At 51.3% G+C, this 16,812-nt stretch overlaps 1 protein-coding gene across 6 annotated transcripts in view; it reads left to right on the top strand.

The window, feature by feature from the left end:
- The window catches only part of ZDHHC18 (zDHHC palmitoyltransferase 18), a 42,626-nt gene that overhangs the window by 13,874 nt on the left and 11,940 nt on the right, over positions 1-16,812 (top strand). The window contains exons 3-10 of one of the 6 annotated variants that reach the window (XM_017661426.3): positions 1,859-2,008; positions 5,836-5,973; positions 6,084-6,132; positions 6,612-6,714; positions 8,014-8,126; positions 8,964-9,063; positions 11,400-11,477; positions 12,045-12,788. In XM_017661426.3, the coding sequence (XP_017516915.2) occupies positions 1,859-2,008; positions 5,836-5,973; positions 6,084-6,132; positions 6,612-6,714; positions 8,014-8,126; positions 8,964-9,063; positions 11,400-11,441 (695 nt within the window). In that variant the 3' untranslated portion in view covers positions 11,442-11,477; positions 12,045-12,788. Of the gene's footprint in view, positions 1-1,858; positions 2,009-5,835; positions 5,974-6,083; positions 6,133-6,611; positions 6,715-8,013; positions 8,127-8,963; positions 10,961-11,399; positions 11,478-12,044; positions 12,789-13,156; positions 16,783-16,812 lie in introns of those variants that run through there. The other 5 variants (XM_037017858.2, XM_037017857.2, XM_037017855.2 and 2 more) reach the window with 5 other exon arrangements.

Below are 16,812 nucleotides of genomic sequence, written 5' to 3' on the forward strand. Positions count from 1 at the left end.
TCCCAACTAGTCATCTGAGATTCCTAGTTGCTTTGCATTTTTGCCAACTTTTGATATTTCTTTATTGGTTTGTTTTCTTTCATTTTAGCCTTTCTGGTGCCTATATAGCGGTAGCATATTGTGGTTTTAATTTGCATTTCCTGATGACTAACGAGTACAAGCGCTTTTTCATGTACTTATTAGCCATTTGGACAGCTGCTTTTATGAAATGCCTGTTTGAATTTTGTGTCCACATTTCAATTCAGTTGTCTGTCTTTTCCTTACTGACTTATAAGCATTCTTTATATATTCTGGATACAAATCCTTTCTCCTTTGTCAGATAAGCATATTGTAAATGTCTTTTCCTACTCTAAAGGTTGACTTTTCATTCTTCTAATAATGTCTTTAGATGAACAGAAGTTCTTAATTTTGATATAATGCAGTTTATCAAATTGCTCTTTTATGGTTAGCCCATGAAAGATTTAAGAAATCTTTGTCTACTTCAGTTGTGAAGCCATTCTGTTTTCTTTATTCAAGACTTTTGCATTTAGAGCTCCATCCATCTGGAATTGAATTTGTGTTTGGTGGGAGACAGGTGCGCTTACATTTTTTTCCCATTTATATATCCACTGGATCCAGTAGTGTTTATTGGGAGAAGACCATCTTCTTTCAGGGTACAACATTGTTGCCTTTATTAGAAACCACATGATCATATATATATGTTGGGTCTGGTTCTGGATTCTCTTTTCTGTTCCATTGGTCAGTATTTCTATGCTTGCACCCAAACCAGGCTCTCTTAAGTACTATAGCTTTATCATAAGTCTTGATGACTAGTTGTATAAATCTAGCTTTTGTTCTCGGCCCTTTGCATTTCCATATGAATTTTAGAATGGGTTTGTCAGTTTCCCTGCCCCCCACCCCCAGGATTATGTTGAATCTATAGAATAAATTAGAGAGAGTAACTCCTTTTCTAATATTGAGTCCTCCAATCCATAAATATGTTATAGCTCTCTATTTCTTTTTCTCTAAAATGTTATGAAAAATTTCAAACACACAAAAGTAGGAAGAATCAGTACAATGAATTCCTAAACATTCACAATCTAGATTTCATAGTTCTTACTAATATATATGTATAATTCTTATTAAACCATTTCATAGTAAATTATAGGCATCATAGGCACTTTACCCACAAATACTTCAACATGTATCTAACACTAAACCTCCTACATAACCACAATTCATTATCACATCTAGGAAAATTAGTAGTTGTCAAATTTCTGATCTATAGTCATTTTTCTCCAGCACCCCTCCAGATATCTTTTGTTGCTGTGTTCTGTTTTTCAAAACAGGATCCAATCTAGGATCATGCATTGCATTGTTTTCATCTTCTAGATCTCTTTTAATCTAGAACCGTCTCTCCTCCTCTCTTTCTGTAAGTGACATTGACTTTTGTTACAGATCAAGCCAGTTGTCTTAGATGTCCCACATTGTGAATGTGATTGTTTTTACTTTGTCCTGTATCTCCTGAACCTCCTGGAGGCGGGAGCTTAGATCTAGGCTTGATTGGATGCAGGTAAACCTCACTAAGCCTTCCCAGGTCTCCTCTGATAGCCTGTCTCAGAGTTGTGTAAGGCCAGTGGTGTATGAGCAGGTGTGTAAAGCTTTAGCGTAGTGCTTGGCACATAGCAAGTCTCAGTAGGTGGTAGCGGCTCTTAGTACTTGTCCCCACGTTGGGCCAGCATTTTACCCCAACATTTGTTCCCCAGCAGTAACCTCCCTGAGGCTTCTCTTTCCTAGCTGGGCAGCAGTGGCTTTCCCGAGCTGGGGCTCCTGCCTCTGGGCTTAGACCCCCCCTATCTTTCTCTCCTCCCACCCTCAGACAACACAGGCAGTTCAACATACCGGCCTCCCCCTCGGACCCGGGAGGTGATGATCAACGGACAGATGGTGAAGCTGAAGTACTGCTTCACCTGCAAGATGTTTCGGCCGCCCCGGACCTCGCACTGCAGTGTCTGCGACAACTGTGTGGGTACGTGGGAGGCAGTGGGGAGGGACGCGGGGAGCCTTGAGAGGGACAGGGGAGTCATTCATGGGGGTGACTCCATGAAATATCCAGGGCTGAGCAGGAAGTCTGGTTCACCCAGACTTGCTCTAACTGAGGAGGGGCTCCTGAGTGTGGCCAGTGGTGTCCTGGCTTCAGCCAGGATTGGTGGACTCCTTCTCCCCAGCTCTGAAGTACGGGGTGGACAGAGAGAGGCCCTGAGCCGTTCACCCGGGCTTCAGCCTGGTTCTCAGTAGGTCCAATTTCCCAGGAACCAGAGATTGGAGCAATAACATTCTAGATATGTTTGGGCCAAAAAGAGAATGATATGCCATCCAGTGGCCCAGAGCCTGCTATAGTTAAAGACTTTGGTCTGAATCTGGGAACAAAGGAGTTTAACTGGTGAGAAGATGTAGCCTGGATTGGAAGCTAAGATCCTGACCCACAACTGCAGTGGTTGCTGAAGAACCAGAGGCTGTTTTGCTCCCTCTCCCTGCTCTGCAGAGGCCAGGCAGCTGTGATGGGGACCAAGGGTGCTCCCCTGGGAGAGCGTCTTAAGGGAAACGCTGTGTGAGACGACCCCGGCGAGCTGAGCCATGGTGACTGTGCACAGTGCCCATGATGAGCTCATCGTGCTGGCGCAGCACACCCTGAGCAGGAGCACAGTGGGGAACACCCAATGACGGCAGGCAGTGAGGTGGGTGACTCGGTGGGTGTCAGTCATCCCTGAGGCTCTGCCCCACCCACCCCTGTGATGGGCGCTGGTCTTGGCATGAGGCCAGCAACGGGCTGGTGACCCACATTCCCAGAGAGGACTTTCCTCACCAGTCTGGGTGTGACACCACCCCCACGGACACAGTGCTGGTGTGAGCTCACCCTCTGACTGGGCCTCTGATGCTGGTTCTCCCTGAGTTACATAGTGACCCAGCCGCTCCCTGACCCTCTAGTTCTAGAGCAAAGGACAGGAGTGACTGGTCATTGGTGTGTGGCTGGGTGGTAGGCCAGGCAACAAGCACTTCTTGTGGATCTTCTTTATGCCAGCCACTGCTGGACCCTGGCGTTCAGCTCTCTGAGGTCAGTACAGGTTCCCTCATGTTTTATAATAAACAATAATATGTAATATAATAAAACCAAAAATATCTTGTTTTATTACACTTTGCTTTATTATGCTTCACAGATAATTATTTATGAATTGAAGATTTGTGGCAACCTTATGCCCAGCAAGTCTGCCAGCGCCATTTACCCAACAGTGGTTTGCTCACTTTGTGTCCCTGTGTCACATTTTGGTAATTCTCACAATATTTCAAACTTCTTCATTATTATTATATTTGTTATGGTGATCAGTGATCTTTGATGTTACTACTGTAATTGTTTTAGGGCACCACAAAACTTAATCGATAAATATTGTGTGTGTTCTAACTGCTCTGCCAACCGACGGTTCCCCCGTGTCTCTCCCTGTCGGGCCTCCCTATTCCCTGAGACACAACAATATGACATTAGGCCCGTAAGCACCCCTGCAGTGGCCTCTGAGCACTTAAGTGAAAGGGAGAGCTGTATGTCTCTCGCTTTAAATGAAAAGCTAGAAATGGTTAAGCTTAGTGAGGAAGGCGTGTCAAAAGCCAAGGGGGATCCAGAGCTTAGTCCCCTTGGACCGGTTGGCCAAGTTGTGAATGCAAAGGAAGAATTCTTGAAGGAAATGGAAAGTGCTATTCCAGTGAACACAGGAATGATAAGAAAGTGAAACAGCCTTACTGCTGATACAGAGAAAGTATAAATGGCCTGGATAGAAGATCAAACCAGTCATAACATTCCCTTAAGCCAAGCCTAATCCAGAGCAAGGCCCCGAGTCTCTTCAATTCTATGAAGGCTGAGAGAGGTGAGGAAGCTCCAGAGAAAAGTTGGAAGCCAGCAGAGGTTGGTTCATGAGGCTTAAGGAAAGAAGCCCATGTCCATAACAATATGGAAGTGCAGGTGAGGCTGCATGTGCTGATGGAGAAGCTGCAGCAAGTTGTTCCGAACATCTAGGCAAGATCATTAGTGCAGGTGGCGGCACTACTCAGACTGTCAGTGTAGATGAAACAGCCTTCCATTGGAAGGAGAGGCTACCTAGGACTTTTTTTTGCTAGGGAAGAGAAGTCAATGCCTGGCTTCAAATCTTCAAAGGACAGGCTGACTGCCTTGTTAGGGGCCAACACAGCTGGTGACTTGAAGTTGGAGCCAGTGCTCATTGACCACTCTGAAAATCCTAGGACCCTTAAGAATTACACGAAAGCTACTCTGCCTGTGCTCTATAAATAAAACAAAGCCTGGATGACAGCTCATCTGCTTACAATGTGATTTACTGACTATTTTAAGCCCACTGTTGAGACCACTGCTCAGAAAACAAGTTTCCTTCTAAAATATCACTGCTCATTGACAATATGCACCTAGTCACCCAAGAATTCTGATGGAGATGTGCAATGAGATTAATACTTTTATGTCTGCTAACACAACATCCATTCTGCAGCCCATGGATGAAGGGGTAATTTCAACTTTCAAGTCCTGTTTCAAAAGTACATTTCATAAGGCTGTAGCTACCATAGATAGTGATTCTCTTGTTGTTCTGGGAAAAGTAAATTGAAAACCTCTTGGAAAGAATTCACCATTCTAGATACCATTAAGAAAATCCATGATTCATGGAAGGTAAAATATCAACATTAATAGAAGTTTGGAAGTAGTTGATTCCAATCCTCATGGATGACTTTGAGGGGTTTGACTTCAGCAGAGGAAGTCGCTGTAGATGTGGTGGAAATAGCAAGAGAACTAGAACTGGAAGTGGACTGAAGATGTGGCTGAACTGCTGTGATCTCATGATAAAACTGCACTGGATGAGGAGCTGCTTCTTACAGATGTGCAAAGAAAGTGGTCTCTAGGGACGGAGTCTTCTGATGAATATGCTGTCAGGATTGTTGAAATGACAACACAGGGCTTAGAATATTACATAAACTTGGTGATAGGGTGGTGGCATGGTTGAGAGGATTGACTCCAATTTGAAAAGACATTCTACTATGGGTAAAATGCTACCAAACAGCATCACATGCTACAGACAAACTTTTCATGAAAGGAAGAGTCAAATCAATTCATTGTTGTGTTACTTGAAGAAACTGCCTCAGCCACCCCCACCTTCAGCGACCACCATCCCGATCAGTCAGCAGCCGTCAACATAGAGACAAGACCCTCCACCAGCAAACAGATTGCAAATCACTGAAAACTCAGATGACAGGTGACTTTTTCTAGCAATGAGGTATTTTTAATTAAGGTATGTACATTGTTTAGTTAGACATAATGCCATTGCACACTTAATAGACTATAGTGTAAATGTAACTTCTATATGCACTGAGAAACAAAAATTGCATTTGATTCACTTTATTATAATATTTACTTTATTGTGGTCTGCAACCAAACCTGCAATATCTCCGAGGGTTGTCTGTGTGAAACTACACATGGCAAAGTTCTGGAAAAGATAAGCCATAGGGCAGAAAATGTGGCCCTGACTTGTCTGGGGTCTAGGAGACTTTCTTAAGGAAATGGCTTTGCAGCTGAGACATGAAAGAGTAATTGGCCTTAACAGATAAAGAGACGGGGAAGAACGTGTGTGGCGGTGGGAACCACTGCACTAAGGACCAGAAGCGGGATGTGTCCAGGGAACTGAGTCAGCTGGTGAGGACAGAGTGATGGGGTACGAAAGCCCCTTCTGTGGCGTGAGGCCTGTATAAACCCCTGTGCAGGTTGCAGGCCAGGCCAGCACTAACCCGACTCTCCTGGGCCTTTTCCAGAACGGTTTGACCATCACTGTCCCTGGGTGGGCAACTGTGTGGGGAGACGGAACTACCGCTTCTTCTACGCGTTTATTCTCTCCCTCTCATTCCTGACGGCCTTCATCTTTGCCTGCGTGGTCACCCACCTGACGCTGCGTGAGTTGGGGGCAGGGGTGCACGGGGGCGGGCCACCAAGCTCAGCCAGGTCAAGGGGCTGTGATCACTGTCCCTCTGAGCTGTGTCCTCCCCTGCTTCTTCCTTCCCAGGCTCTCAGGGAAGCAACTTCCTCTCCACTCTGAAGGAGACACCAGCAAGATATCCTTTGTCGCCTAGTGGGTGCCCTCGCGGGACCAAGGCTCCTGCGCTGGGACGGGTGTCCGCACCTCATCCTGTAGTAGAGGGGAATGATGTCAGGCTGACGTTGGTCCTCTAGAATTTGATACATCAGCTTCTGCTCTCGAGGCCCATGCCAGGGCTGATCCTAAACAGGCTGTAGTGGTAACTCTCAGCAGCCATGGTCCCTGTCTTACTTTAAGACACCAAGCTCCGGGGACCACATCAGGCTATGGAATCCTCTGTTCCTCCACCATCCCTTACTCTGGGCTCATCCTGCTCTTGAGGGCTCCTAAACCCCCCCTTGGAGCCCAGGAGATGCCCCTGCTGAGGAGTGGTGAGTGGGCCCCAAGAAGGTCACATGCTCATTTCCTGTCTGGGGAAGGAGCTCCAGGGAAGGACCAAGAAAGGCCGAGGATCCCATCCCCAGTCCCGTGTGGGTCCTTGACCACCCTGCCCACTGTGCTGGAATTGGTGATCTGCTTTTTCTCCATCTGGTCCATCCTGGGCCTCTCAGGGTTTCATACTTACCTCGTCGCCTCCAACCTGACAACTAATGAAGACGTGAGTAAGGCTGGAACAGCCGTGCATTCCTGGGCAGGGTCCCCATTAGGGGGCAGGGCTGAGGGGGCTGGAGTAGCAGCGGGACAGCCCTGACTCTCAGACTGCTGGGGAACCATGGGTGGCAGACAGTACCTCCTCCCATGCTCACGGCTTGGCCCTGGGAAACCCAGCCCAGGTTTGTGAGGCCCCACATGCCTCTGCCCCTCAGTGTGGCTCCAAGAGCCCCAGGTGGCTTTAACCCCTCAAGGGGCCACACTCCTTCCATTTGGCCAGCACATTACCAGTTCCAGAGTTCTTTATTTCCAACATCTCTCTGGGTCAGAGCCAGAGTTGCGCCCAGAAACCATGGCTGTGCACTGTGCAACCACACTGCACTTGTAGGCAGAGAGATGTGACTGTTCTCGGTGTCCCTGGGACTCCCTGAGCATCCTTACTGGGGTGGGCAACCAGGACAGGACCAGGAGGCTCCACCAGCCCTCCCTACCCCACTGCCTTGTAGGCCTTCACCAGTAAGCATTGCGTGAGCACCCACTGTGTGTCCAGCCCTGAGCCAGACCGGACTTTTCTTTCCCAGCCTCCCAAATAATTACAAAGCAAATAAGAGCATCTGTACCAGGGCCACCATCTGATACTGCCCACAGAAAACATAATCCTTGATCTCAGACTTTCATTTGGGGAAGCAGCACATGATAGGATGTCATGTGCTGGGTGATAGGTACAGAGCAGAAATGACATCAGCCAGCATCTCCCAAGGCAGTTCCTGGGGGCTGGTCCTGCAGGATATTACTAGGAGTTAAGCAAAAAACAGTGTTATAGCCAGATAAATTTGGAAAACTATGGGTTAAAGTCTGGTAGGTATCCTTCATGCTAAACTCCTCAGTGCCAGCTTCACAGTGCTAGAGGTGCACAGGACTTATGTAGCACTCCAACTATGCTATTGGAGAGCTCCCTATTTTTCTAATGCGGATTGAGAACAGAGAAATGGTGATCTGTCCAGCATCCTGCAACGAGGCAGTGGCAGAGCCAGGGAAGAGAGGGTGCGGCAGAACGTTTCCCTTTGGGAGCCTCTCCAGCTCTGCTGTCTTCTGTCCTGGTTGGGGCCTCCTCCTCTCTGTTGGGTATGACCAGTGTCCAGCAGTCCCCCACAGTCTCACTGAGTAGCCTAGGTTAAAGACATGTCCCTTCCACTATACAGCCAGAAATTATTTCAGAATTTGCCAGTTTTCCCCAGCCTCCAGACTCCCTCCTGGAAAAGCAAGCAGAGGAGGTACTTGACCCAGACCTCCTTCCTGCCTGCAGATCAAAGGCTCGTGGTCCAGCAAGAGGGGCGGTGAGGCCTCTGTCAATCCCTACAGCCATAAAAGTGTCATTACCAACTGCTGTGCTGTGCTCTGCGGCCCCCTACCCCCCAGGTAAGTTGCAAGGCTTGGCCTGGCTAGTGGAAGTAGCCCTGTGAGTCCACACCTCTCAAAAACGCTCTGGAATCAGGAGACCTTTCCCCACACCATAGACACCTTCTGTCCGCCATCCCTTCCTGAATGCACTTGGCATTTGTCACATGAAGGAATTCTGTGGAGTTGTAATTTTTAATCACATGTGCTCATTGTAGAAAAACACTAAGTACATAATATAAAACAGAAGAGTATTAGATATCACATGTACTCTTGCTCTCCAGGAAAAACTACAATTAATGTTTTGGCTTCGCTTGAGCAACGCTGCCCTTCTAGTGCTGATGGCCGGGCTGGGTGGAGCCTCCATCCTCCTGGGCGCAGCAAGCCCTGGTGGCTCAACCCTGCTGGGAAGCGCCCCATCCATCTGGACACCAGGGGGCGCCAGAGCACCAGAGAGGGAATATCTCCTCACACACAGTCCCCACTTCCTGACCAATATGCCTGTCACTCATCCTGCCCCAAGGGAGGCACAGTAGGAATTTCGCTCTCTCCCCAGGTGCCCTTTCATCCTTGCTTTTCCCCTCATCTGAAGCTTGGTTTCTTGGCAGCTAGATAGAAAGGTGGGCCGATTTGAATTAACAGTGAATAAATTCTGTGGCCAAAAACCAGGTATCCAGACAGCAGCAAGGGCCCTTCCAGAAAGGAAGTGTCTTGAGTTCCCAGCTGGAGAGCAACTCCCCTTCCCTTAACCTTTCTAGGGTTGGGTCCTTCTGTGGTTGGGTGATGGACTGCCATCCAGCCCTTGGCCAGGAGCTCTGGGATCAGGCAGGGCTCTCACGTGCCCTTGTGTTTTGGCAGCCTGATTGACCGGAGGGGATTTGTGCAGTCTGACGCCATGTTGCCCTCACCCATCAGAAGCAGCGAGCCAGCCTGTGGAGCCAAGCCTGATGCCAGCATGGTAGGAGACCACCCCTGAACTGGGCTCAGTACTTGCCACCTGCTGGCCTGTGCCCCTCTGCACTCACCTGCTGCGCTCCACACCTGCCAGGACCCTCCCCATTCCACCTGAGGGAAGCAGAGCCGCCAAAGACTTAAGTCTTTTCATATTTATTTCCCACCCTGCGCGTGGCTTTCCCACACCATTCCCTGGCTGTACCCTCTGCTTCCCAAACCCAGGTTCCCACACCCTTGGGCCCTAGGTTCCCCCAGCTGATGGGTGGCAGGATAGAGAGGCCAGGGCCCCTGAGGCCGCCCAGAGGACGGCCTGTGCCAGGGCAAGCCCTGTGTGAGTGAGGTGTGGACTGAGTGGGATACCTCCCAGCCAGTGGAGCTGCTGGGCCCTGCTGAGCCAGCTTGGGAGGGAAGCAGCCCCATGAGCCGTTAGCTCTGGATAGGGGGCTGTGGGGCTGTGGGAGGGGATGCTTCCATGGGCTGCTGTGGGTTGGAGGCTCCTTCATTCTTTTAGTGATGGTCATTTCTTCCATTTTTGTTTTGTATGTAATTGGCCAATAGGATGGAGCTGGGGTTCCAGGTGGAGAGGGCAAAGTTGGGGGTGTGTATGGTGGGGGGTGGGGTCAGCCTGTGCCAGAGGAAGCCAAACCAGCCAGCCAGGCCCCCAAGACCTCAGCTCCTGCATGATTCCTGGACAGCACACTAGGAGGTGGGAGCCTCCCTCTCTCTACCCGTGGAGGGTCTCTAAGGGATCCCAGCCTGGTGCCCTGCCTCTCCCAAGTCAGGTCCGGGGATGGGCAGGTTATACTCATGCTGGCAATACTTGAAACGGGTTTATTAATGCTAGGTATTTTGCACAATTTTATAGACCTCTTTTCTATATAGCATTTTTTAAATGGAAGAAGAAAAAAATAGCCACATTGCTCTCTCTGTAGTGCCAGGTTAAGGGTTATTGGAAGGCAAGTTAGTTTTAATAAGTTTATTACAAGAGACCTTCTGGCTGTGAGTGAGAGTGTGTGCGTGTGTTGCGTGTGCCCTTGTATGAATGTGCCTGGCTCCCACTTCCCCGCATCCCCTGGGCTGCCCTGCTCCCTGCCATCCCTTGGGTGTCTGCAGCAGCAGGAACAGCCTGAGCCATGGGGACAGAGAATGTGTGCATTGGTCACAAGAGTTCCCTGGGCTCCTGCTGCAGCTCAGCCCCCATCCTCCTATCTGTCTCTCCTCCCCGGACTTCAGACAACCAGTGGTTGGGGACTCTGCCATCCCCTACCCCACGTCAGCCACCCAGCCCCCAGGTCAGGCTTCTAGCCAGGACCTGCCCAGACGGGCTGAGGTCAGGCGTTGTGGATGGAGTAATGGCTGTGGGGAGCGGCTGCCGTCCTACAAGCCACACCCCCTCATCGAAGCCGAGCGTAGGATCCACAGTGCCAGGGCCTCGAGGAGTGGGAGTCTGCCACCTGGAGGCCACCTACCAGAGCAAAGGCAGGAAAGAGTAGCGTGGGCCAAGGGGCGAGTGAAGGTTGGCCTAAATCTGGGCCAGAACTCAGAGGATGTCCCTCCTCTGCTGGAGGCTATAGTTTCTTGTCAAAATAGATAGGAAATTATCCTTCTGTTCCCCAACTTGGCTCTTCAAGTGGGCTGAAGCCCTTGGGAAGTGACATAGGAATTCTGCTATCTTGCCCTTCCTTGCTGGGAGGCCAGTGGCCACAGGCAGCTAAGAAGTGGCAGCCACAGAGGGCCTCACTGGGAGAAACAGCTCCGCCCAGCCTCAGGCCCAGGGCCACGCTACAGTGCACTGGGAGGTAGGGGGGAGGCTGGCTGGAAGGAGGGGACTCCCTCCTGCCTTTTATTTAAGCCAGTATTCTTTGTTACTGCTTGTAATAAAACCTTTGTTTTTAAGAGTTGATTTGCTTTGGTTTGGTTTTTGTTTGCTCTTCCTTTGCTGAGGCCCCAACTGGCATCCCTCTCTTCTTTCAGCCACACTTGGTCTTGCCCGGGGAGATAGAAGGCAGGTGGCCCAACAATCTGGTTAAAGTTCCCCTTCCCTGGCTGCTGGAGGCAGAGCAGAGGGGGCTGCAGCTACTCAACAGGCGTGTAAAAGGAGGCCATCCTATCCTCTCTTGTCCTCTGTCTTCCCCTGCCTCGGAGGCTTGGAGACCCCCAAATTATTTTCCCTTGCAGTCTCTCTGCTCTGACATCTAGTGACTGCTCAGCTAAGATATTTATGAGACAGCCGATTGCACTTTGTGAGCCAGAGTCTCCCTGGCCTCCATCCCTGCCTGGGCAGCGGGGCCCAGCCAGACAACTCATAACGCTGGCTCGCCTCTCTGGTATCTCCCCCAGGAGGACACCTGTCAGGATTTTGCCATCTCCTGCACAGCCTGAGGGGAGCTAACAGGCCTCTTTGCAGAGGGTTAGCTGGTAAGATTGAATCTCCTGTCAGCCAGCACTGCCTGCCCCCCTCACATATCTCATCCTCATCGCATGCCTCGCCACCCCCATGGAGCCCCTCCATCTGTCTGGTGTGTGGTGTGGTGTGTGTGCTGGCGGTGGTAGGGCCCTCGGGGCTCCCCATGAAGCAGAAGGATGGGGTGTGGGGGCCAGGCAAAGGGCCCAGCCCTGCTCTGGACTGAGGAAGTAACTTCATGCAGAGCAGCTCTCCAGCTGGAGCAGGGGGTGAAGGGTGAGGCTGGGGAGGGGATGGCACACAGCCCTGAGATGCCTGGGCCTGTCCTGGTGCACTGGTGTGCAGGGGCCGTGATCACTAACACTTGTGTTCTGGCTTTCTGTCCCTGCCGAGCTTTCTCTCACCTGCCCGATTTCTCTCCTGCTTCATTGCCTGCTGCTCAAGCCTGGCCCTTCTGTGGGGAAGAGGCAGGCGCCGTGGCAGCGTCTGTGTCCTCTGGCACTGCTGCAGCCATCCTCTCTCCTCCCAACCCCGCTAACCCTCTCTCTTCTCCTCCTCTGCTGTCCTGCCTGGATCTCCAGTGTGTGCGGGGGCTTAAGGACCTCCTGAGGACCACTGCTCTCTGCCTCTCCAGGAGTGGCCTGGGGGGAGCCAGGCACCCGGCACCTCCACCTGCCTAACCTGTGGCCCATCTGCCACCGTCTGTGCCTACAGGGTCTGTCCCCAGGCTTGCCCCACACATGTGCTCTCTAGGGCCCTCCCAGGGACAGGGGCTGGCCTCTTCGCCCCACCCTACTCTGCGCGGACCAGAGGGGAGAAAGCCATACGCAGCTGTCAGCACAATTATGTAATACGATGCTGAGACCCGCCCTCCCCTCCTCCGCTCTACTTCCCCTTCCCCAGATTTGTAAGGTGTCAAGACTCTTGAGGAATCTTGCCTTACGCCTGCTCCCCTCCCACCCCTTAGAATCAGGCCTGGCCATAGTCAAGCTGAGCAGGTTTCTTCAGGAGCCATCTGGGGTGTTGCTGGTTGGTGACGCTGCTGAACAAGTTTGGTGACTGTTCTAAGCACAACTGGTTTGACACTGTTCCCACGGCCCCCTCCGTCCCCACCACCCAGAGTAGGTAGCATGCAAGGAGGAGGCTTGTACACTTTGCTGCAGGCACTGAGGGAACTGAGTTGGCTCTGACAGCCCCAGAATCTTCTGAGGAACTAAAGGAAACCGGGTGAGCCTCGGAAATCTGCTCAGCCCACGGTGGGGGTTGCTTGGCTGCTGTCCTGTACCTTTTTTAACCAAAATAAATATTTCCCTCTTCTTGCCATACCCTTGGCTGCCTGGCACCGCCTTTACTTTGGGGCTGGGGTTGGGGCGTGGGGCCTGTGATGTGTGCACAGGAGAACATCTAGCTCACCCTCACTGCCAGCTTCGTTCAGTGCTATTTTGGAGATTCAAAAAGGAGGCACGACAAAGCCAGAAGTGACGCAACAAGAGTGACCAGCGCCCTCCTCACTCTGTCCCTCCAGTGCCCCTGGTCTCAGCTCCAGAGACCTTCAAGCCTTAGCTGACCTCTGAACTCTGGAAGGTCCCAGCCTGGGCTGAGACAGAGGGTTTAACTCCAGTCTGGGACTGTCACACCCCTGAACTCAGCCCAGCCCAGGGTAACAATCTCACAGAATCTTCTCTTTCCCCAGCTGCTGCCCCACATTGGGACACACACACAGTGCGCTAAGAGCTAAAGAATAATTACAGCAGCCATTTAGCAAGGGCTTGCCAGGTGCCAGGCCCATTTTCTCACCTGAACCTATGAGGGAGGTGATGTCAGCCTTTTTACAGATGAGAAAACTGAAGTTCAAGGAAGGCACAGGAGTTGCCTGGAATACCCCAGCTGATAAAGCACAAAGCCAGGATTTGAACCCGATCTCTGAGGCACTGAGGGAACTGAGCTGGCTCTGACAGCCCCAGAATCTTCTGAGGAACTAAAGGAAACCGGGTGAGCCTCGGAACCCTGACCTCTGACCCTTCTGCATTGCCCAAGGAGTGAACAGGGCTGCTGTAGGAGTAGAAGATCTCAGTGGGAGAAACCCTACGATTAGAGAACGTCATGCATACCCAGCAGGGGGCTTAGAGATGATCTGTGCCAGCCTCCTTGTACTAATGGGGAAACTGAGGCCCAGAGGCAGGAAGGGACTTGCCCAAGCCTTATACAGAGCTGAGATGCAGTCCCACCCTCTGACTTCATTCCATTCTCTTTCCAAAAATTCCACACTATGTCCTAGACTGGACTGGACGAGGAGATGTGGGAGACTCTCAACAGCAGTGCCTTGAGGAGAAAAAGACTCAGGAAAGCTGAGTCACTTAAAAGCAATCTAATATTCCCTCCCAAAGGCAACTAGCAGAGTGAGCTCCTGGCTGGGTAACTGGACTCTGGTTCACAACTAATCAGGGGGAGAAGGTGCCATAGCTGCTTCCAATCACCTGTTTAGTTTCATCATTCCCAGACTGAAAAAAATTTCCCAGGAAGTTCTTTCTGGGCTCCAACCCGAGTGCCCCTTGCTGGACTCAGAGCCCTATCCTCTGTTCCAGGGGAGATGGGCAGCAACTGGTTGCTGTCTTCTCTTTGGTACAACCCTTTAAAGGCTATTCTTACTACCTAAGATTGGTTGTCTCTGGGACCAGAGGCCTTGAGCCTGTTGGTAGGGTGGATACTATATGGAAGGGTGGGGAGGTAGCAGGCAGGATGAGGATAGCCCCCTTGGGCTGCGGCCCCATCTCCTGCCCTGCTGACTCAGGCAGCTGACTCTGAAACTCTGTGCCCTGCCAGGGCCTGCTGCCTCCTGTCTGCCTGGGCTCCTGGGCTTGGGAAGGGGAGGCCTGGAGGCAAAGGGAGGTGCCTGAGACAGGAACTGAGTCAGGATCTACAGGCCAGAGTGGGCAGGAGGTGTTAGGTAGCCCGGCTCCCAGATCGCCCCTGAGCTTCAGCAAGGGAGGGGGAGAGGTAAAGAGGCTTCCTTTCCCATACCCTCTTCAGGGTCCCAAGCTTGTGCTGTGAACTACCACCAGATCTGGCGTGAGTGGTAGGCAGAGAATGCTCCCTCTCTGGAGACAGAAGCAGCTCCAAAATTCCTAGGCATGCCAGGCCCTGCCTTCTAGCTTTCTGGTGTTCTGGGATCTCCAGCTTTCCCCCAGGACTTGGGGAAGCCTGGGCTGGATGACGAGTACAAGGGCAGGTCCTTGAGTCCCAGGGCCTGTGTAGGCCAGAGGAATGTCTGAGATGAGGGGAGAGGAGGCAGTGCTGAGTGGGCACATCTGCCCGTTCATCCGTCTTCTCTCCCCTGTAGACTCCCAGCTGGGAAGGGTCTGGTCTTCACCTATGGCCCAGTGTGGGACCCTCCCTCTTTCCTAGAACTCAGATCCATGTTAGTGTGTTGAGTGTAGATGCTTATAGTAAGATGGGTTGGTTTTTTTTTCACATAATAATAATAGTTACCATCCACTCTATTAAGTGCTTTTCATCAACTCATTTAATCCTCACAAAAAGCCCCATTTTACACTTAGGAAAACTGAGGCTTACAGAGGTTAAGCCATTTGGACAAGGCCACGACAGCTTATAAGAACTGAACTTCAGGCAGTCTGATTCTGAAGATACTCAGCTATTCTGTCTCTCATAGAAAAATAATACATATTCACCACTGGTAACTTGAAGCCAATAGGAAAATCAAAAGAAAAAAATCTCGGAACCCCATAAGCTAAAGATAACACGGTGCCAGCTAGCATTTCAGTATATCTCCTTTCCATCTTATTTGTCAGTGATCCAATTTGAGCAAAGCCTTTGGGATGTCAAGCCTAAAATCCCTCTGCTTCCTTAGAAAATCTGTAGCCTCAGCCCAGACATGTTCCTACTTTTCCTTCAAAGAGGCAGCTCTCATCTTCAGGCCTCAGAGTTCTGGCCTAAGCCTCCTTCTGGGAGGGGAGGGTGGGTATTCAGACACCAAGAGGAACTGGGCTGGGAAGGGACGGGCCTATGAAATGGTCCTGGCTCAAGGACTAAGCTGGGAGGGGAGCCCCACCACCACCACCCGGAGCCCCTCCACTCCCCAGCTCCATCTGAGTTTTGGCTAGGGGCGGGGCAGATAAGCAGGAACCCACCCTCGTAGGCACAGTGCCAGCACCTGTAGGTGAAATTCTTGACTGACACAAGGCCAGAGCCCCAGCAAACAGGGACGGAAGGTTAGCGACTGAGTCTCCATCTCTGAGGCCTCTGCCAGGGGGTCAGAGGTAGGACCATAGTCAAAGGGGAGGGACCAGGGAAACTTCTGAAAGGCAGGCTGGGGGAGGCAGCACTCAGCTGGGGCTGCTACCCCATAAAACAAAATGGCATGTGTCACCACTGCCTCCTTTTTCTCGGTCCTGTCTCTCTCCTCAGTTGCTAGCGTCCTCCCTGGGGAACCTAAACTGGGCTGAGCAGCCAGGTGGCCTGCTTCCCAGCCTCTGATAGAGGGCGGGTGATTGAGGCAGGAAAGTGGGACAACCAGCAAGCTGAGCCCCACCCTCTGTGAGCCCCACTGATACATCAGGCGGCTTGGAGGGGGCAGGTGACCTGTGTGGAGTGCCAGAGGGTAAGTTCTCCAACAAGTGGCAACAGGCTGCCAACTTGAAAGGGAAATTGTGCTGTGATGGGGCAGGTGTCCAACAAACCTACTGGGTGACTAATTACAAAGGCTAGGCTGGAGCGTCAGAGGCCACTCGTTAAACACCTCATTAAGTGGCACCCTGAAAGCTGCCATATGTGCATTCTGGGAATCCAGAGGGGACAGGACTCTGAGGGGCATGAGGACTGGGGGATGGAAGACTCTGGACAGAGCCTGGATCTCACTTCTATATACAGTCTGGAGCTCTCATGTCAGAGGCCTTGATGGGAGAGACGCCAAAGGAAGTAGTATGCAGGGGAGAGTAGCTGTGTGACCTTGATCAAATCTCATCCCTCTCTGAGCTCTGAGCTCTCCAACTTTAAATTAGATCATGGATGTGAAGGTGCTTGGGAAATGGCAGTTCTCCCTAAACTTGAATTATCTCACTTTAACCAAGGTGGGAATCATACCTGGCAGGATTAGGACGCGCATCCTCCTGCACCTGGCTTTATGGGCTCTGGCTAGGCTAAAGCGGTCAGGTGACCGAAGCCTCCTTAGCCCCTGGAACACTGGGGCAGCTACCTAACGTGGGCACCCATGTAATGGGAGCCCTGAACAAAAGGGGGCAGCCTGGAGCCTGGAAAGGTTCTGCACAGGTGGGGCCAACGCCCAGATTTCTTCTGCTGACTGTCCGGATGACTCACTCCCACATCCAGTCC

The sequence above is a fragment of the Manis javanica genome, chromosome 4 (assembly GCF_040802235.1).
Source record: "Manis javanica isolate MJ-LG chromosome 4, MJ_LKY, whole genome shotgun sequence".
NCBI lineage: Eukaryota > Metazoa > Chordata > Mammalia > Pholidota > Manidae > Manis > Manis javanica.